General features: G+C 47.0%; 2 protein-coding genes across 2 annotated transcripts; both read right to left on the reverse strand.

Moving 5' to 3' along the window:
• Nucleotides 1–269: 269 nt before the first annotated feature.
• Nucleotides 270–8,544, reverse strand: PTGER3 (prostaglandin E receptor 3). The gene is made up of 2 exons (XM_017805745.1): nucleotides 7,670–8,544; nucleotides 270–3,119 (listed from the first exon to the last, which is right to left on the reverse strand). The coding sequence occupies exons 1-2, from the start codon at nucleotides 8,501–8,503 to the stop codon at nucleotides 2,835–2,837; spliced, it is 1,119 nt and encodes a 372-aa protein (XP_017661234.1). The 5' UTR covers nucleotides 8,504–8,544; the 3' UTR covers nucleotides 270–2,834.
• Nucleotides 8,545–9,716: 1,172 nt separating this feature from the next.
• Nucleotides 9,717–21,105, reverse strand: ZRANB2 (zinc finger RANBP2-type containing 2). Its single transcript, XM_017805600.1, has 10 exons — nucleotides 21,012–21,105; nucleotides 20,433–20,485; nucleotides 20,208–20,316; nucleotides 18,765–18,847; nucleotides 17,205–17,281; nucleotides 16,723–16,860; nucleotides 15,582–15,754; nucleotides 13,685–13,771; nucleotides 11,917–12,081; nucleotides 9,717–11,402 (listed from the first exon to the last, which is right to left on the reverse strand). The coding sequence occupies exons 1-10, from the start codon at nucleotides 21,065–21,067 to the stop codon at nucleotides 11,339–11,341; spliced, it is 1,005 nt and encodes a 334-aa protein (XP_017661089.1). The 5' UTR covers nucleotides 21,068–21,105; the 3' UTR covers nucleotides 9,717–11,338.
• Nucleotides 21,106–21,579: the final 474 nt, after the last annotated feature.

Consider the following 21,579-nt stretch of genomic DNA (forward strand, 5'->3'; position numbering starts at 1 on the left):
TGAGAACAAGCCTTGGCCAGAGATGCTGCAGAGGGGCTGCGGGTCTGGGTTTGGGATTTGTGGCTGCAGGGTCCTGATCCCATGCGCTGTCCTCCGCTAGCATTTGGGATACCTGAGCTGGGAACTGCCTTCAGCAGGATCAGCCTTTCCTGGCAGCACAGCGGGTTGCACCAGGCACTGCCTGGAAGAGTGGGCAGATAAAATCTGTTCTGGGCACACCCCATCAGCAGCTGCTGCTCCTGCAGAAACCTAGGAAACCAGGCGATTATTCAGATTTTTTATTCTGACTGATACAACACACATGGATTTGGTACATAAACAAGTGGGTTGAAGGCAAACCATGTCCTCCAAGTGGCTCTTCCGTACCCTCCAGGTCCCATAACACCTTCGACAAAGGTACAACACATTGAGACCAAGTGGGAAAGGCATCACTAGAGAAATGCGACACAAACACCTTCCCACTCCAAGCACATGGGAATAAAAGCTTCCATTTACACTTTGGCTCTTCAAATCCATTTTTGAAAGTGCATTTCTCCAGCCACATCCCATCACACAGCTGTGGCTGGAGAACAGTGTTCCCACTCCTCCCCCTCTGTAAACGAACGGAAAGCAGACATTCCTTCCCATTTTGATATTTAAAGTAGCTTCTTCATATTACTGCACCCACAGACGGACAGAAAGGCCTTTTTCCAAATATATTGTGAATATTTCACTAAAAAAGGCATAATTCTAAGTGACCTGAAGTGAAACCACCCGTGACTTTAGGAACCAGCAGCCTTAAAACTGGTGGAGGGCCCTTCTCAATGTCACGTTAGAGCTGCTCTCCCAGTGCCCTGCACTGGATCGACAGTGTTCAGGAGACACAGCACCTCCTGGTTTTAAAAGGAGCTGAGAAATTGGGATGGATTCCCTCTTCTTTGCAGAACTTCTCCCTTTGTATCCCACACGTGATCCCAGATAATCTGTGTGCTCTGCAAGCACTGCTGCTCCAAGCCAGCCCAGGCTGATCCAGGCAGTTGAGGTCATCCCAACATACCTCCCAAGTGACCGGCTGTGTTTATTTCTTTCCCAAAGCTAATGTACACAGAGGGAACAATACAGATCCTCTGCACAGAGCAGGCTTTTTACAGCCCCAAATAATTAAAAATCCAAAGGCTCTGAAAAGGCACTTCTTCAAGGAGAATTTTATCCACCATGTTCCTGAAAGCACCAACCAAGGTGCAGGTACTTGTAGTTACACTCAGGAGTAGCTCAGCACAGAGCAGGGTCCTGTGGGTCAACTCATACTGAAAAAGGTATTTATTCCATTCAGTTTAGGCCGGCTCTTGAATTAAACCTAGACCTTAGCTTTTAGCTGCACTCAGATGTCAGTCATCTGGATAAAATGAGATTGTGTGGACAAGGAATCAGACCATGTGGCAGCAGAACAAAAGTGAGTGGACAGATTCTTTTTCAAGGAGTTACTTTTCTAAACAAAGGAAGAAAAGTAACAATAAAGTTTCTGCGCAAGAAATTCTCCCAGATGCAGGACTACATTTGCCTGGAAGGCCCCTGAATTCCATAGTACCTGGCACATGATATAACGTATTTTTTTGTATTTGTATTTACTATCATCCCAAAGGCCGTGAGACAGGAGACATTAGAGACTGTAAGCTACAAACGGGTGAAGAAAATGAGTTAAAAATCTAGCTTATTAAAAAACAAGCATCAGATGTGACCCCAAACGTATTAGAGCTGAGTTTTTAAATAAAACCTGAAAAGTTACTTTGGGGACAGACCTGACTAATTCACACACTCCCGGTGTGCTTGAGTTTAAAAATTCCCAAAGTTGCCACAGTTTTCCAATTTGTCTCTTTGGGGGAAAGAAGAAATCAAGCATTTGGGATGCTGGTTTGGCCCCTTTTAAGGACATTTCAGGAATGAAAGAGCTTTTCAGTGGCATCCCTTTTACTTTCAAACCATTTGCTGCTCATTTTACTCCTGGCCATGTGCATTTCCCAATAAAGCAGCTCATATGGAAACAGTGGTTTTGGCTGTGTGAACCTTTGCCATTAATCTACAGGGAGAAGGCCACGGACTGTTTTTACAGCCTGTTTATCACCCTCTCCCATCTGCTCCCAGCAGCTTTATGGTGTGTTGTGCAAACAGCAATTCCCGCTGGCCCTGGGTATTCCACAGGCTGCTAGTACAAAAAAAAATCATGGATTTCTCCCTACATCCTCCTCAGCAGATGAGCTCCCTTCAGCTTCCACATGGGTGAGTATTTATCAGGACAAATTCATGTGTCAGGAGACTCATGTTACTTTCAGTTCTTGGAAGAGATGGATGTACCATCACTGGCACAACACAATCTGCTCAGTTCTAAGCCACTGAAATCCAATCAAGTCTCCTAATTTTGTTTTCCTTTAATTCCCGTGTTTTTTGCCCCTTTTTCCCCTTGTCCCTCCAGAAAAAAGGAAGAAGAAGGACTCTCTGAGTAGATAATCTCAGTATTAAAATATACACAGGAGTGTGTCCCTTCAGTAATTCCATCTGTTGAATCTATAACAGAAAATACATTTTTTCTACCTTAATGACAGAAAATTCCCTTCAGGCTCTGTTTTAAGCACACAAACACACCATGTTCTGCAGCTCAGTTGTGAGTGGCAATAAGGACAGGCTGTCTTGCTGTGTCTGAGCAGTTTTGGCACACTGGATAAATAATTTGGCACTGAAGTCCACCAGTAACACCAATTTCAGCCATTCAGGGGATGCGAACATGGAACAGATGCCCCGATTCACAGTAAGGTTTCCAAGTACCCACTGGAACAGCAGTTCCCAAGCCCAGTGCTCCCTCAGGCCGTTGTCCGTCGGATCTCCTCCGACAAGGTGATTGACCTCTCCTTGCACTCGGTGTTGGAGCACTTGGACACGGCGTTGGCCGCCTGGCAGAACTTCTGGAGGAGGATCTTCCTGAGCAGCAGGTACACCCAGGGGTCCAGGATCTGGTTGAGCGAGGCCAGGCGTACGGCCGTCAGGAAGAAATTGCATTCCCGGTGCAGTTCGGAGCCTGGAGCCTCCCTGGGGACACCCTTGCAGTGCTCAAATGTGTGGCCCCAGATCATCTTCAGCATTGTGATCTGAGGGAAACGGGGAGGGAAAAGGGATAAACGGTAAGGGAATGTTGTCTGTGTACCACCAGATCTTATGGTGCCCAGAGAGGCTGTGGATTCCCCATCCCTGGAAGTGTTCTAGGCCAGGCTGGACTGGACTTGGAGCAACCTGGTCTAGTGGAAGGTGTCCCTGCCCATGGCAGGGGGTGGGACTGAATGGGCTTTAAGGTCCCTCCCAACCCAAACCAGTCTGGGATTCTATGACAGGGGTACTGAACACCTCACTTTTCCTGGCAGGTCCTTTTGTTGGTTGCAAGTCTCTCCTGGGTATGGCTTGGACACCCCAGCTGTGAGTGTGCTGCCTAAATCACTGTGGATGGACAGGCAGCAGCTCTGCCCATGGTGCTGTGTCTGCTTGGAATGTCAAGGAGATGGACACCCCCAGCATGGCCCCGAGGTGCCTCCATCGCACTGTCTGGGCAGAGCTCAGCGCTCCCATCCTCTGAATACACTGGCCAGTCCTGAAAACCCCTGGAACAGCCCAGGGACAGGCTCATAGGCCATCACCCTGTCCAACTCCTTGGCTTCAGTCCTTGGAAAGAACCAGGACAATCTGCAGCAGTGGCAACACCGGGGGAGTGATCCCACCATGGCTTTTCCACAGAAAAGCCTCTTGGGAGCAGTGTCAGCACAAAGGTCACATCTGGGCTGCTGCTGTCCCCACAAACTGGGACAGCCAGAGCCAGAGTGACCAGAAGCAGAGGCTACAGGGGAGGATTTTTCCATTCAGCAGGATATTCTGGGTGCCAGATTAAAAACCATGTGTTGACCTTGGAAAGACTTGGATGAGTCCGGAAGGTAGGGCAGCACAGACAGCAAAGGAGAACTGTTTCTCTTTCTTTAAATAGAAGCTGTTGAGGATTCCATTCACTACATTTCATTTACAAAAGAAACCATGGATAGAGCTTTGTAAAAGCTTGGATAGATCCAGACCCAGACCACATCAAGCCACTTGTGCACCAGACCCACACAGCCACAATCCCACCACTTCCTCGGCCACCTCCAGCTCTTCAGGACACTGTCCCTGTTCCTGTCACAGCATCTGCCTCCCGCACCCGCCCATCCAGCACATCCCAGCTCCTGCAGCATTCCCATGCTGTAAGGAGCAGCAGCGTGATGGAAACATGCTGAGCCCACGTCACAGCCAAAGGGAACCCCCCCGCACTCAGCATTCCCAGGATTCACATTACTCTCTCTCAGATCAGCTCTTCCTCTGGGAACTCTGCAAGGACCCTGGTTCTGCAGACCATGTTGTCTTTTCTTTAGTTGGTGAACCCACGGAGCTACAAAAACATCAAGCTATAAAATACATTTTCCAAGCAGACAACCACTGCTTATTTTTGGGGCTATTACATAATATTTCTTTACTGGAATATTTGTTGGACCAACAATTGCTCCACTGGAAATTTTATTTGTTTGATATCATTAGAGGTTGTTTATTTTATCATGGCCTGTATTGGTCTTCTAAATAAATTAAAATAAGGGCTGCACAAGGCAGAGGAACAACACCAGGTGGAATAAAGGCAATGGAACTATGTAATTTATGCCAATAAAAAATTTGGCTCAAAATGCATATAGTAATATAGTTGACAATTGTATTTATTCAACTAGAGTACCTCAATTTTACTGTTATCATGACTGTGGTTTTATATGTCTTTTTATTTCTGTCTGCCAGGAAGCTTAAGGAGCAGAAGTATTTTAACAGGAAATGCAGCAGAATTCCTGAGCATTTTGGCTTTAAATGACCTTGAAACAATTCTGGGAGGGAATAATTATGTAGCCTGGAGCTCCAAAAGAGTTATTATGAGAATTCCAGTTTGTGCTGCACAGGTGTTTCTGTGCAATCATGGAACAGCTTCCTCTACTTCCCCTTAAGAGTTATTTGTCTGCTGCCAGTCCAGCTCAGCAGTTATCCCTAAATCCCAGACTGGTTTTGGTTGGGAGGCACCTCAAAGCTCCTCTTGTTCCACCCCCTGCCATGGGCAGGGACACCTGCCACTAGCCCAGGTTGCTCCAAGCCCGTCCAACCTGGCCTTGGACACTTCCAGGGATGGGGCAGCCACAGCTTCTCTGGGCAACCTGTGCCAGGGCTGCACCACCCTCACAGGGAAGGATTTCTTCCCAATATCCAAACTAACCCTGCCCTTTGGCAGTGGGAAGCCATTCCCCTTGTCCTGACAGTACATGCTCCAAAATAAGCAGAAGATCAGTGTGAACTGGAAACCACTTAGGATAAATCTTATTGGAGTGAGGTGTTTTCCCAGGTTCTTGATGCTGAACTCACCCAGATCCTGTGAGTGCACAGAAAAAGAAGCAAATACCTGCACTGTCTGTCTCCTCCCTTCTACCCAAGCCACCACGGAGCCAGAATGAGCTCCACGGAGTCCTTCAGAGCAGAGCCACGACTGTCAGAACTTTCACTCTGCAGTTAAATCACATTTGAGTTTATTGTTTACATCAACAGATCAAGTCTAAAAATACTGTCCGTGTACAAGGGCATTGTTTTCCTAACAGCAACAGCTGTCGGAATCCATTAGTTCTCAGTTACAAAACTCAGACGTCTTAAAAAAAAAAAAAATCACGAAGAACTCCTCTGTAAGTCCCTGGTTTTCTGTTTCAACTCAATTTCTTACAACTGCTGAGTGATGCAGCTACAAGGTAAATGATTTCTACAATCTGGCTTTCACTGAAAATGCTCTTGCATTCTCCACAGTCACTCCTCCAAAAATGTGGCATCTAATTCCTAACCCTTACTCTGTGGTTGTACAGAACTGTCGAGGCGTATGTATAAAAATGGAGGGATATGTACAAACATGGAGGTGTATGTACAAATATGCTCCTGCAGTCATGACTCTGGATTTTGAGAATATGAACACCTGAGAACACACTGACCAGGCAGAGAAGTTTTGCAGAACTCCACAGAAAAAGTTTCACACTTCCAAGTGTTGCTACCACGGAGGGAAGGGAACTGCTGACAAATTCCCTTGGGGTTCTGGGTTGACTTCTGCCTGCTAAACCCACAGAAATGCCCTGGGAAGCAAACCGCTAAGAGGAATCCCTGCTTCCTCACTGATTTATCTGAGAACTCTGGTTATGAAGGAGGAGAAAGAGTTCCCTCGTCTCGGATCTTCTCTTGATGCTGCAAGGCTGGTTAAACCCTTGGGAGAAACAGCTCCGTGCCCCGGGATGGCCAAGGGAGCAGGATGGGTCCCACTGTCCCAAAAGCAAGGGCTGAGGGGGAAACAGGCTTCTTCCATCAGGGTAACGGTTAACTTCTGGAAAATGAAGAAATCCTAATGTCCTCCCTCGGGACAAAACACCAGCAGGATGGACCCCAGGGAGGTCAGGGTGTGCAGGACTGCAAATAACCACCTCATGAACACAGAGCCAGAGACAGGCTCCTGCTTTCACTGACCAAATCTGCCATTCCATGGGGTTTGAGGAGCAGAACATAACTCTCTGATTCCAAGTTCTCACTAACCTTCACAGTGGTTTCATGTTTTACTTCCATCACTGTTAATGATCTCTAGAAAGTTAACTTAAACTCCTGACTGATTTTGGGGCAGTGTTTTTTTGAGGATTTGATGGAATTTTAATTCATTTACAAGGATAACATTACTAAATTGAATTGTTTTCTCTTGTCACTTCACTGACCGTCAGCTTTGTCAGCCATTTCTCTTGTCTCAGCCCCACTCACGAGGGCTCAAGGACAAGAGGGAAGAAAATCCTTCTCCAGCCATAAAGAACCTTTCACGTAAGCTCAGTGATTCCACAGCCAGTTTCAGCCTGGTTCTGCTTAGAGATACCAAGTACAAACTTTCTATTCCCAGACAGCAGAGTAAACCAGCCTTTGGGGATGGGGTTCTGGACCCCCGGGTGTGCCCTTGTCCCACATGGCAGAGAAACGTGGATTCTGCCTCTTCCTCTCCTACATCATGAGGAGGGGTTCATAAATAAGGAATAACAAAGCAGTGGAAAGAAATGCAAAGGTCCTTAAAAAACAGAGATGAAAAGCCAAGGAGGCTGCTGCAAATCAGGCACAGCGAACAGATGGCTGCAAGCCAGAAGGTGCTCGCAGAGCTGGGGGCACATTTTCTCATAAAACGCTAACTTTTGCTACAAGGTGGAAGGAAATAAAAAATCCTACATGATAGCTGACTGCAGTATCCTGCTCCCAAGCCCACTCCTTATGTCCTGCTTCCCTCCTCTGTACAAGACTTGTTTTCCTTCTTTTGACTCCAGTTCCTTCACCTGATTTTTCCAAACAGGCTGCACTTTTGCTGTCCTCTTGGACCTCTCCCAGCTTCTCTCCTACTAGCTTCCCACTCCGAACCCCCTGGGCTCTGTCCCTGTCCCTGCTTTCCTTCCAAGAGGCTGTTCACAGACATGCTGTCCACAAGGAACAGGAATTCCCAGTGCCTCCCACCCTGCCCAAGCTGGCAGCCACGCATTGTCCTTCCCAAAGGAAGGAGGGAGGAGGATTGGGGTCACCCCATGGTAGTGAGACAGGGACCTACCAGCAGCGGTGACCAGCAGGCCGAGAGGACACACATGATGCCGAGGAGCTGGATCAGCGTCTCCGTGGTGATCCGTCCCCACTGCTTGCTGGAGTGCGCCTCGGTGGCCTTCATGCGGCAGCGGGACACCAGCGCCTCGATGGTGGCCAGGTTACAGGCCACGGTCACCACGAGGGACAGCAGCCCCAGCACGGCGAAGGTGGCGGCGAAGACGGTGCTGCCGCTGGGGCGGCCGTCGCCGGTGCTGATGAAGCACCATGTGCCGGGCCACTGCAGGGTGTACTGTCCGAGCCCGGCCACAGGCAGCAGGGCGAAGGCAACCACGGCAGCCCAGATGGCAAGCAGGCCGCCCTTGGTGAGCCGCGGGTTCATGTGGCTGGCGTACCAGTGCGGTGCCCGGATGGCCAGCGCCCGCTCCACGGCCATGGTGCTGGCGATGAGCAGCGGGCACAGCCCGAACACCGTCATGCTAAAGCCGAAGAAGACGCAGAGGTGTCCCGAGGGGTCCACGGCCTCCCAGGTGCGGTTGGCCAGGTAGACGGAGATGACGATGGGGCTGGTAAGCAGCTGGCCCAGCATGTCGGTGAGCGCCAGGGAGCCGATGCACAGCAGGAACGATCTCTTCCTGCGGCTGCCCTTGGCGCGGTAGCTGCGGGACACGAGCAGCATGGCCAGGGCATTGCCCACCATGCCCGTGATCATCATGGTCAGCGGGATGGCCACGGACACGGTGCCGCAACCCTCAGCCGCCCGCCCCATCCCGCTGCCTCGCTGCCCCACGGCGCCGGGCTCGGTGGCGTTGGGAACGGGCTCGCACTGCTGCCAGGGGCTCATCCTGGCGCCGCGGAGCCGAGGCACAGCGCATGGAGCTGGGCAGCGAGCCGGGAGCCGACGGAAAGCGCGGGCGGACACCTTATAAGGGGGAGGTGGCTCGACCCGCCCTGAGGCGGCACCGCTCGGTCCCGACCCGCCCCTCCGAGCGAGCCGCCTCAGCCCCGGGCGGGAACGAGTCCCACCACAAACCGCACACTGAGGGGCTGGAGCGTGTCCAGAGAAGGGAATGGAGCTAGGGAAGGGTCTGGAGCACCAGGAGCTGCTGAGGGAGCTGGGGAGGCTCAGCCTGGAGAAAAGGAGGCTCAGGGGGGACCTTCTCACTCTCTGCAACTCTGACAGGAGGGTCGAGCCAAGTGGGGGTCGGGCTCTGCTCCCAGGGAACAAGGGACAGGACGGGGGAAACGGCCTCAAGCTGTGTCAGAGGAGGTTCAGGTTGGATATTGGGGAAGGTGAAGCAAGACGCTTACAGAGAATGGAACTTCCATCCTCTCCCCTGACAGCCCACAGAGTCCAGGGAATCCTGGAGTCCATCAGTCAGTGCTTGATTTTCAAAATTTACTTTTTAAGAAGGCTTTTCTGATACCTGAGTGAAAGATACCAGGTATTCAAGAATCCCAGACTGGTTTGGGTTGGGAAGGACCTTAAAGCCCAGCCAGTTCTGCTCACTAGACCAGGTTGCTCCAAGCCCCGTCCAACTTGGCCTTGAACGCTTTCAGGGATGGGGCAGCAGTGACTTAGAGGATTCTTACAGGGTGAGGGACAGACTAAACCTTACTCTGTCATTTCATCCATTTAGGCCAGATATCAGGAAAAGGTTCTTCCCCCAGAGGGTGGCTGGGCACTGATCAGGCTCCCCAGGGCAGTGGTCACAGCACCAAGGCTGACAGAGCTCAAGGAGTGTTTGGACAACAAGGACAGGGTGGGATTGCTGGGGTGTCCTGGGCAGGGCCAGGAGTGGGATTGGATGATCCTTGTGGGTCCCTCCCAACTTAGAATATTCCATGTTCCTATGGAAACACTCTGAAGCTTTGTAAAAGCTCAGTTTGAATGCACTGCTGTTGAAAGCCAAAGACGTTTTCAGAACTTAAAGAACCAAACTGATCTGAAAACACGCGATCTATTGGCCAGCTAAGTGGGACTCCAGCCATGGAGTCCCTGCCGGTGCAGGTGACAAGGAGGGGGTGTGTGTCCCCCCAAGACAAAGCACTCGTTGCACAGTTGACTCACAGGTTTTATTTACACTTGTGTACAGCATCATTTTGCCTTACACATTCTCTAAGCCAAATGAACCCATTGTTCTCCTTTGCCTGTGGCCTATGAGTTGCTAACTTTAACCCCCCTCATCTGTTAAGTACAGCAACAATTGGAATACAAAGCACAAGAAAACCCCAATGCTAACAACAGAGCGTCTACTTGATCTGAGTTGTACACTTTAGTAGTTGGACGTTAAAGTCAGAGGCACAGTTACAGACTAATCTGCTCTTGTGCAACCTACACACATTTAGCATCGAAATTAGAGAGAAAAGAAAGCATTAAAGAAACTGCATTTTTTTTTCTGCAAAAAGATTACCAAAATAGTTCTACACCAAAAACATTTCGCTTCTAGACCAGTCCAAAAGACGTCTCAAAAAAAAAAAAAAAAAGGAAAAAAAGAGTACAATGGAGTTTTTAAATGTTGCTCCGTTTGTTTCTGTGCAGTTTACTGAAAAAAGCAGCAGATCTGGGTTTGGGAGTTTCACTACTGAAATAAATGCAGATATATTGCTCTTTGTTTGCTTAAAACAAATTTTCCTCACCATACTTACCTTGCGATGGCACTGAAGACTTAAACCTTTCTTAACCAAACGGAGCTCAAGAGAGACCAAGTTTTATACTAAAATGGATTCCACAAAGCATTTTAAGCCATAAATTATGTTGCAGATAAAAAGAATGATTGATGAAGAACACATTTAAGAAGCCAGAACCTTCTACACAGTTTATTCATTCTCATTTTTTGAAAGAAAAATAAAATTGAGATACCTTGAAAATTTTAGTCAGCCCCAAAGGGAATTTTACATGCGGCCTGCGGAAGCTTCCCTTGATTCCAAGGAGCTAGTTCCAAACTCCTCCATGGCGGGACCAGATCCTAAATGATCCGTTTGTAAAAGGATCATGGAGTCCAGGGTCAGGAAACCACCACAGCCAACAGGCCCTTTGCTGGCTGCAGCAAAGAACTTCTATCTCCAACATCCTCGCTTCCCAAGAATGAAGGCTAATTCCCTCTACGGAATCATGATGGACTGGGGGGGTCTAAGAGCTGCTTTGCACTGAGCATTGCTAGAGAGGGGTGTCCATCTACACTGGTACTTCAACATGGAACAAGAACAAATCTTAGCCCTAAGCCCTCACACTGTCCCCAAGTGACTCCAGCCCTACCCTATGCTGTGGTCCCATGGGAGCTCCATCACACGCTCCAGAGGTGGCTAAACAAAGCTCAGGGGGTCCTCCTCACACAGCTTTAGTCCAGGAGCAGAGCGGGATCAGGACATTCCCAACCTGCTCCTATATCTGAGGGAGCCAGAAATGGAGGAACTGATCTTTAAAAACAATAACCCTCCCCTCACTCACACCACAGAACCTCCCGCCTCCGCCGGGGGAGTTTATGGCTTAAAATGCTACCTCACGTTTTGGGTCATGGATGAACAAAGCTGCAGTTTGCCAGAAAGCAAGGACAGACATGCACCTCTACTAGCAGATTTAGCACTTCTGACCAAGTAAGACACCAACTTCTTAAAAATGTCTCATGCACTGACTGGAATTTTGGTGGGTTTTTTTGTAAATGTGAGCTTTAATACATTATTTCTTTTTAGAACTTGTACGGGAACCAGAATGGGAGGATCCGGAGGATGATCTGCGGCGTCTGCAAGATACAAATGGAGAAAGCATGCAAAGAAATAAGTGGAAATGAATTTTGGCATCTACTCTGAGCAGTCTGTATCCTACAATAGCTGGAAGCCAAGTATATCTGATAGGGGCCTTATTGAGTAACTTTAAGCCACTAATTTAATACTAAAAGTCTAAGTTTAATACTGAGAGTAGAATACAATTTCTAAATGCAATATTTACTTATGAAAATAATTCAATAATGTACACAGTAACACTTTCACACGCTGAAAGAAGGGTGAGCCAGGTCTTTCTACGGAACATGCTCCTACCAGGAGGAATTTCATTGGAGGGGGGGAAAAATAATTAAAAAAAACAATTACAGAGGGTTTAACAAGAAGTAAGAGTAAGGGAAGTGAGAAAACTATTTTTACTCTCAGAATAACTGATCAGATTCAATTCCTTCCCAGTGAATCTCAGTCCTTCAGAATAAATAAAATAAAAAATCACACATTTCAATACACCCATTCTTATTCTACATAAACCCAAACCTTTCGGGTGACCGTGATCTCGATCGTCTTTTTTTGCGATCACCAGATGAAGAGGATCTAGAGCAGCTTCTCTTCTTGCCTCTCTCGGGGGAGGATGAGGAGCGAGAGCTTGAGTAAGATCTTTTCCTTGGGGTGGAAGACCCCCTGTAGGACCTGGAGCTGGATCTTTATTGATTAAGAAATAAATCAGATTTAATTCTGGTATCACAGAGAAAGCACAAAGAAAGAACAGACAGAGACAGTTTTCATGAACATTCACTACTCTACACCAGTGCTCTGTAAAGCAAATGGGGGGGGGCTTCCATACTTACTCCTGAGTTCTGCCAATAAAACTTCTGCCAGGTACTTTCCTGAATAAATTTTGCTAAATAGTGTTTCTTGATAAATGGGCCACCAATGGTTTGGAAAGCTTTTCCCAGCATTCACCAAAATGACCCATTTTGACAAAAAAAGCATTGGGAGACTGGGCCAGGAAATTGCCTCTGTAAGGACCTTTCTCAGCAGTTAAATTCAGAAAGCGAAAAAAACCCCAGAGATCTAAAGCTCATTTAATCCCGTTTCATTTCATATCTTAATGGATATTTCACACTGGAGATTTGACTAAAACAGTAAAAAATTCAGAAAGTATATTTACAAATCTCAGAATAAATCTGTGTAGAGATTGAAATCTTCCTCCACCCAAATAATGTAAAAAGCCTTTTAGAATATAGTAAAAATATTTTAAAAAAAGTCTTAGAATACAGTAATTTTGACATAAAAAAAATAAAATGAACCATCTTCACTTACAGCACTCAAAAAATCACTTTGGCTTTCTAAAAAAAAAAAAAAAAACAAGGAAAAAAACACTTGTGGAAAAAGTAAGAGCTAAAAAATCCTAAACTGTCCTTTCAAAATGACATAAAATGCCAAGCCAATGTGCTGGGGACACTCTGTAAATGGCCATGTGGCACCTCAAACAACCCAGCTCAGCTGAGGAGCCCCTTCAGTCTCTAGTGGGGGCACAGGGACCCTTCTCCTCTTCCCAAAAGCACGGATTCCATCCTGTGCTGACCCTCACGTGACAATCCACAGCACGCTCCTGCCACCACAGGGTGGTGGCACCATTTGTGATCCTTCTTCCCAACTCAAGCTTCCTTATTTAGAGTTTTGGGATTCTCTCTCTGCGTGCATGGAAAAGGGACAGTTCTTCATCCATCACACAGGGAATGTTCTGCCAACGTGCAAGGACACCTCCAGTGTGCTCCTGTTACTCTGCTCTGCACAGCTCAGTGACAGCTCTACAGAACTCAGCTCTAAATGCTCTCAGCTCACAGCATTTGCCACCAACCCTTTCACACAACCCCCAAGTTTATAAGGATGACGGCCGCAGTGCCTCGTGGAAGGTATGGAATTAGCACTAAACACAACACCACAAGTACAGTGCAATTTCTAACTCTCTTCCACACCAAGCAGCCAAAGTGGAAACAATAAAAGCACCCAAAATGCCTGGAGCAGGACCAGGCACTCAAATCCTTCTTCCTCCACACTGCAGATCTGTGGCGTCCGCTCGGCTGGCTTAGGCTAGACTTAACCTCTTCCACCAAAACCTCGCCTTCTCCACAAACACATCTGTGGTGGCAACAGCCTCGTGCAGAGACCCCAGGGATTCTGACTTCCAAGATAAAAACAAGTTAATGTTTCTCTGACCAGCACAACTTTACGATGAACTCAACAAGGTTGGTCCTTCTGCCCTTTCCTCTCTGCAAGGACAGAGCGGTACCTCATTCACCTGGATTTCGACCCACGAGATCTAGACTGTTCTCTGGAACTGGAACGAGATCTTGATCTGGAACTGGAAGAACTCCTTGAATGGGACCTGCAACAACATGGAAGATTTTTTTCCAGTGTCTGACTTGCATTTAGCAGAGTAACTGCTCTCTGAGCAGAGACAAGATGCAGCAACACAGTTTGAGTTGCTAAGGTGACAATTTCTTCCTGCCCCCCCATATCACCACAGCACATTTTAAACCAGACACCTTAACGTAGTAAGATGATGCATTAAATATTTATAAAGTCAGCTTTAGATTGTGTCTCCTAAAACAAAGCACAACAATTAAACAGGATCGCAGTTACTTGGAAAAAAGAAATAACTGCTTATCTATTAATTATTTCATGAAGTCAGTGCCTTAATTTGTGCCTTAATTGGAAAACCATCAGTTTCTTTGAAAAGCAGAGCAGATAAGAGCATTAGGAAAGGCCAGCTCAATTTTTCCCCCAGTCAGCTCTCAGAAGCATTTTGTAATCAACTTCTAATTTACATAAAGATTTTCCCCTGCATTAAAAATTAAGTAGTTAATTTGGGGCTAAAACACAGCCAGATCTAACATGACTTGTAACTGACCAAAACCACGTTCCAATTTTTCACTGATGTTTTTTTTTTAAAGCACAAACCACAAGAGATATGTAACAATGGCAGAGGACTCACAGCAATCATTGTAAAAGGAGGCTTTGCAATCAAATTCTAATAGTATTTTCAGGAAAAACATATTCTACTTGCTGTTAATCTCTCAGTTTATACTGTTACCATGGTTTTCTCACTTTACTGGGCAGGACACCAGCAGTGTGAACACATGCTAACTAGAAAATACATTGAAACCCTTTTAAAACCACAGAGAAGTATCCACAAATGGCACTGATATTTCCATTAACTGCAGTCAAAAGCAAAATATTCAACAGGAAGTTGAAATCTTACGACAAACTAATTTTTACTTCACATTTGCAGTGAGAGCAGAGAGGGGCAGTTAAAAACCTGGGAAGATCAGAAGAAACTTGAACTTTGTAAATATATGAATTTTATGTATAACCCTGTGAGCTAGTACATATTTTAGGTCTTAAACCTATCCGATTCTCCTTGTATTAGTTACAGGGCAGCTCAAAAGCTACACCATGATTTCCATCACATGTTTACAGAGCACTGATTGAACTGTTCATTTATTACTGAATGTAAAGAGTAATGACAGAACTTAAGTTTGCCTTAAGCAGAGCTTTGTGTGGTCCCACATAAACCTTCAGTGTTATTAGAGAATCCCAGATTGGTTTGAGTTGGGAGGGAACTCAAATCTCATCCCGTCCCACCCCCTGCCACGGGCAGGGACACCTTCCATTAAACCAGAGCTCCATGCCCCATCCAACCTGGCCTGGAACAATTCCAGGATGGAGAGGTTCTGACAACATTACCACCGTACTTTAGGATTTGTCACTTGCCATCAAACTAAGTTCAAGTTTCTTGTCTTTATTCCCAGGAGTTCCGTCCTTTCACTGAATCTGCCTGGACTGCACCATCACTCCCCCTTCTGCCACATCCTCCCACTCCAGCAGTGCCACCCTCTGTTCAAGGACTGAACCACACACGGCCAACAAGCCTCAAAAACCTGAAAATAAGTTCTATTTTTAAAATTATTTGGAGGATTTCATCAAACATCAACTTAAATTCACTACAACAAGCAACAAGACCCACAAAGCCTCCCCAGAGGGCAGAGAGAGCATCGTCCCCCCTTCGTAAATCCTGTACACAGAATCATTCACATCATTAACTACAACTGTAAGGCAATCAAGAAAAACAAGTAAAGAAGGAAGTTAGATACTGACATTTTGCCTGGCGTTACCCTGGACCTGTACCCGTTTACCTGGACCTGGACCTTGAGCTCGAGTGAGAGGATGAGCGCGAGGAGGAGCGGGAGTGGGACGAGCGGGACTTGGAGCGGCTGCGCCGGGTGGGCTTCTTCTTCTTGGTGCTGTCCTCCTCCTCACTGGCATCCAGGTTGTACTTGGACAGGTCAGCATCGTCCTCATCCTCATCCTGGGAAAGGCACAGACAAGAAACACTTCAGGAATGGCTTTATTTTTTCTTCGCTTAGCGGTTTGTATTTATTCTATGGTTTATTTGTGTTTTCCAACCTTTGAAAATTAAATTGAATTTATTTAGATCTCCAAATTTTAAGGAGTGACTGAAAATTTGTGTTTCAAAGTAATAAAACCCCTGAAAAATCCCCACATGAAATCACATTTTTTGTTATTTAATGAAGTTAATGAAAAAACGTTTTTTACCACTTTAAAAGAGTGCCTGAAAGAGTTTTCAGACTCAAAATCAATAATCAAAGATATATATACTTTTATTTCTGTATATATATCTATGTGTATATTTTTTATTTATATATGCCTATTTTATATTTACACATGCATATTTTATATTTATATATGTCTATTTTTTATTTATATATGTATATTTTGTATTTATCTATATTTATCTATAACCAAAGTTAACTAAATCTGCCAATTCTGCAGAGACTTGTTTCACATGCAAAATTTGGTGACTGATGTACAAAACACAGCCATATGCACATGTTTCTGCAGGACTCTTGTCTGAAGACGTGGACAACCCAATAAGTGATGCTCATATATTTCAGCAAAGATGAAAAAAAAAACCTGAATATTTTATTTCATTTTATAATGACGTGCTTTTAAAAGCCTAAGAAGAAAACTCAAGAGCATTCCCTATATATGGTAACCACACATAAAGGTTCCAAATAAAGACATTGGAATTTTGGATTCTGATCTCAGATAAGCTTACAATTTATGACTTAAGAAGTTATAAATTTCTGGATGCAGGTATTTAGAACAAAGTAGAGCTTGTGCTCATCTTTCACAGCAGCTTTGGGCACTGTTATTCCAAGGGCTGCTGCTCTCAAGACAGCTAAAAATACAGACCAGACCTTCCCCACTATAATAATGATTAAAAAGTAATTAATTTAAAAATAACCATCCTACCTCATCCAATTTATATTTGGAGAGATCTTCATCCTCATCCTCCTCATCCTCCCCTTCAGATTCCTTATCTTCCACTTCCTTCAGGATGGACGCAGGACCCACTGGTTTCCCTCGGTACTTTTTCTTTTTGCGTCCAAACTACAACATTTTAATGCCATCAGAATATGATTTAATCAAAAAATAATCACCAACTGCATTTTGTGATAAAACTTCGATGAGAAAAAAATTTACATCAATTTAAAATAAGATCTTGCTCAAAAGGAAAGGGGAGGATCATGAGACATCAATTAGCAACAAGAAACTTTTTAGAAAGAGAGAGAGAGAGAGAGATGCTTGTCTTCGGGACAATTAGAATCAACAGAGAAGATGAATGGAAATCTGAACATTTTATATTTTAATTTTACGGAATATCCTTAGAAAACACTGCTGAACATCTGGCACAACACGTGTCTCTCCAGAGTAATCCCTGCACCTTCTCTTACCTCATCATACTCTCCATCGGATTCTTCCCGTTCTATATATTCCACATTCTCCCGTTCATTAAATCCTCCTCCATAGCCTTTAAAAAGGGATAAAACAGGACAATCTCTTGAGCTGCACCAAATTCAGCTGCATCAAACCCATAAACTTCCACAGAGGCTCTGGAAGCCTTCATGGAATTATAAATATGCCACAAGGACGTAATAGGATCTCAGGAGGAACATGAATTGTTCCCACACACGTTTATTAAATACAGTTCCTCGGAAACCTAATTGAGAAAATGGGTTAAGACACACAACCAGCACAGCAGCAACAACGTTTAAAGGAATGGAAAAAGAATAAAAACTATTTCAGAATTACAGCTGTGATAAGCAACCAGCTTCCCAAAGGGCTCTGCAGTGTCTCCAAGGGCTGGGAATAAAGGGCGCCATCCTTAAAAACTGGAATCTCACCTCAGAGCAGCCAACTTGGGAAAGGAGTGAGAGGAACACAAGGGGAGTGCATGTGTATATTTACATATATATATATATGTATATGCAGCTGCACAGAGTTGTACAACTGCCAAAATTTGCCTTAAGAATATTTCTATTCCTTTCCTGTTTCTTTTCACAATGGAGTGGAAAATTCCAAGGGCTCATTGTCATTTCAGCTGACTTTGTAATTTACTGCTAGAGTGTGTAACACGCTGGGTGTCCTGCACGTGTCCGCCAATGTCCTCTGCAGGACAGCAGAACTCCAATAATTCATTAAATACTAAGTATCAGGGAATCCCAGACTGGTTTGGACTGGGAGGGACCAAAGCCCTTCTCATTCCTTCCCCCTGCCCTGGGCAGGGACAACTTCCACTGGAAGTATTTTATCAATTTAATTATTAAACACTTCAATAAATTATTTAATAAATACTTTAATAAATTGCACATCACAACAATTATATGAAATACAATTAAATTATATTCTTTAATATTTATCATTTTTACAAAAATAAATAAGAATATTAAAATATTGTTTTTCCTTTTGAATAATGAGCTCTGGGCTCTTCTCCAGGCTCCTATTTTTTTCTATGCATTTGTGTTCCACTCTGTGCAGTAAGTTCTCTGCCCTGTTCCACTCTGTGCATTGAATCCCCTGCCTGATCCCACATGCAGAGGGAACAGTGTCAGAGAGCTGTAAGGAGATCCTGCTCCAGTTACCTCTGGGCTCATGTTCGTGCAGGAGGAGCTGAAACTGAGTCCTGGTGTGACCAGCCCTCCTGGGGAGATAACAGCCTTATCTGCAGAGCCTCAAACCTGCCCTGGGACAGCCCAGCCTTCTGCACATGGATACCACACACACCCCAGGCCTTTGGAACAGGAATAAAACATTGCTCCCAAATGTCCTGGCATCAAAATCAAACATGGAGGCGGTTTAAGCTGAATATTCCCTGATTTTCCACATGAAACCATCACTTCACACACCACCAAAACTTATCGCGGCAAAAAACCTAGCTGTGAAATTACTTAACTTCTGATTTACAAAGCTATTTTCTGACAGTAATTTCAGGATTTAATCCACACAGATCTCACCTGTCCTCTCCTCTAGCTTGGCGTACTTTGGGGTGTTGCACATGTTACACTCTGATCTCCTGGCCCAGTTCACGTTGCCACACCTTCAGGGGAAAAGGAACAAAGCAGGAGTAAGAAACGTTTTGTTTCAGATTGGAAATAAAAAGGTGAAGTGTTGAGACACTTTGGAAGGTGACTGTACTGGACAAATCAGGGGAAAGATGTGCAATCACCAGGCAAGTGGGCAGGCACATGGACAGAGGCAAGATTACACAAAAAGCATTAAAATTTCTCGTTATTTCCACACTTCAGATGAGTTAACAAAAATGCTACCATAGGAATAATGGTCATGGAATCACAGAATAGTTCAGGTTGGAAAAGCCCTCCGAGCCCACTGAGTCCAACCATTCCCCAGCACTGCCAAGGCCACCACTAACCCATGTTGCCAAGTGCCACATCCACATGGCTTTTAAATCCCTCCAGGGACGGGGACTCCACCACTGTCCTGGGCAGCTGTGCCAGGGCTGGACAACCCTTTCCCAATATCCCAATTTCCCAATATCCAACCTGAACCATCCCTGGCACAGCTTGAAGCTGTTTCCTCTTTTCCTGTCCCTTGTTCCCTGGGAGCAGAGCCTGAACTCAACCGGCTCCACCCTCCTGTCAGGGAGTTGCAGAGAGTGAGAAGGTCCCCCCTGAGCCTCCTTTTCTCCAGGCTGAGCCCCTGCAGCTCCCTCAGCTGCTCCTGGTGCTCCAGACCCTTCCCTAGCTCTGTTCCCTTCTCTGGACACACTCTGTGGTCATGCCCCCGTGCACAGCTGCAGTTCTCTGCTTCCACCTCTGCATTTCCCTCTTACAGCACCCAGAAGGCACCTTTCAAATAGTGTTTGACTGTCATTCTCTAGCACAGACGTTAATTTTTTTCAATTGATGGCCTGGAGAAACATCCAAGCCTTCACCTGTGTGATAAACTCTGCTCATTAGATATTTAGGGAACTTCATGGAATCTCAGACTGGGTTGGGTTGGAGGGGACATTAAAGCCCATCCAGTCCCACCCCCTGCCATGGGCAGGGACACCTTCCACTAGACCAGGTTGCTCCAAGGCCTGTCCACCCTGCCCTTGGACATTTCCAGGGATGGGGCGGCCACAGCTTCTCTGGGCAACCTGTGCCAGGGCCTCACCACACTCATGCGGAAGACAGCTCCTTGCCCTGCAACGGGGGTGTTACTCCAATCTCCACATTCCCTCCAAACCTGGGAAGTGTCTCAGCTTATCAAGGACAAACTTGTCCTGTTACCTGTGCAGTCCTGACATTTAAACCCTTTTGCTGCCACATTACTGAAGTGCTGTGCAGCCAACGAGAGGCACCCCCGCAGCTTCCCCCCTCTGTGGGTCTGCTCTCTGGTATCAGCAGCACAAGGACTCACAGCCCCCCAGGGTGTGTTTGGTGTCTGGGCCATACGTTTTGCACTGCCAGTCGTTGGCACTGAACAGCCCCCGGCTCTTCTCTGCCAGCGTCTTCCCGATCTCTGTCCCTCCTGCCTTCATCATCTTCGCCTCCGTCGTCTTCTCTGGGGAGGGAAGGGAACAAAGGGCTCTCAGACAGTCCGGGACTAAAGGGGACGTTTTAGCGCTGTTTTAGGGGGGCGGCAGTGCAGGGGGAGGAGGGCTCTGTCCTGGCACTCACCTCTCCCGCATCTGTTACAGCTGGTCCTCCTGGCGAAGTTCACATTCCCACACCTGGGACGGGACAGATCACGAGGAAGTGGATCAATAACGCTGGGAACGGCACACGGGGGGCTCGGACCCCTTGGATCGAACCCGAATGTGGCCCAATTTAACCCAATTTGTCCCGAACCCAACGCGAAATTGCTCAGTCCCTACCTGGTCGGGGCTGTGACACCCCCGAGCCGGTGGTTCCCCCTGCCCCGCTCCCACTACCTGCCCCATTCCCAGTCTCGTTCCCATCCTCTGCCCCATTCCTGGTGGGTCGGTCCCGTTTCCGTCCCGGTTCCTGATCCTGTTCCCGTTCCCCGTCCCCCATCCAGTCCTCATTTGCCTCTCCCATCCCCCGTTCCCGTTCCCATTCTCATTCCTATTCCCGTTCCCTCACTTCTTATCGGGACAGATCCAGTCCCCGTTCCCATTCCCCATTCCCCGTTCCCATTCTCATTTCCATTCCCGTTCCCTCACGTCTTGTCGGGACAGATGGAGTCCCCGTTCTCATTCCCCGTTCCCATTCTCACTCCCATTCCCGTTCCCTCACTTCTTGTCGGGACAGATCCAGTCCCCGTCGCTCACGCGGAAGTTTTTCGCCGCCATCTCGGGCCGAGCGGGGCCGGGCCGAGCGAAGGACCCGGGCCCTGCGCCGCCGGGCTGCCCGCGGCGCGCCTGCACCCGCGCCGCGCCCACACCGCGTATGCTTCTGTCAGGCAGCGCCGCGGACGCCTGAGACCAGGGAAGAGGGAGGTGGGAGTGCGAGCGCCCCCTGGCGGAGGGAGAAGGGGGGGAAGCAAAGGGTGTCCGAGAGAGAATTGGGAACAGGGGTCAGGGACACCGGGAAGGGCTTCCACTACCAGAGGGCAGGGTTAGATGGTATACTGGGGAGAAGAGGATAGTGAAGCCATGGCACAGGTTGCCCAGAGAAGCTGTGGCTGCCCCATGCCTGGAAGTGTCCAAGGCCAGGTTGGACGGGGCTTGGAGCAACCTGGGATAGTGGAAGGTGTCCCTGCCCATGGCAGGGGGCAAAACTGGATGGGCTTTAAGGTCCCTCCCAACCCAAACCATTCCAGTATTCCAAGGAAGGCAGGAAAGATGAGGAAGGGCTCTGAGGG

The sequence above is a fragment of the Lepidothrix coronata genome, unplaced genomic scaffold (assembly GCF_001604755.1).
Source record: "Lepidothrix coronata isolate B3197 unplaced genomic scaffold, Lepidothrix_coronata-1.0 Scaffold12, whole genome shotgun sequence".
NCBI classification, from domain to species: domain Eukaryota; kingdom Metazoa; phylum Chordata; class Aves; order Passeriformes; family Pipridae; genus Lepidothrix; species Lepidothrix coronata.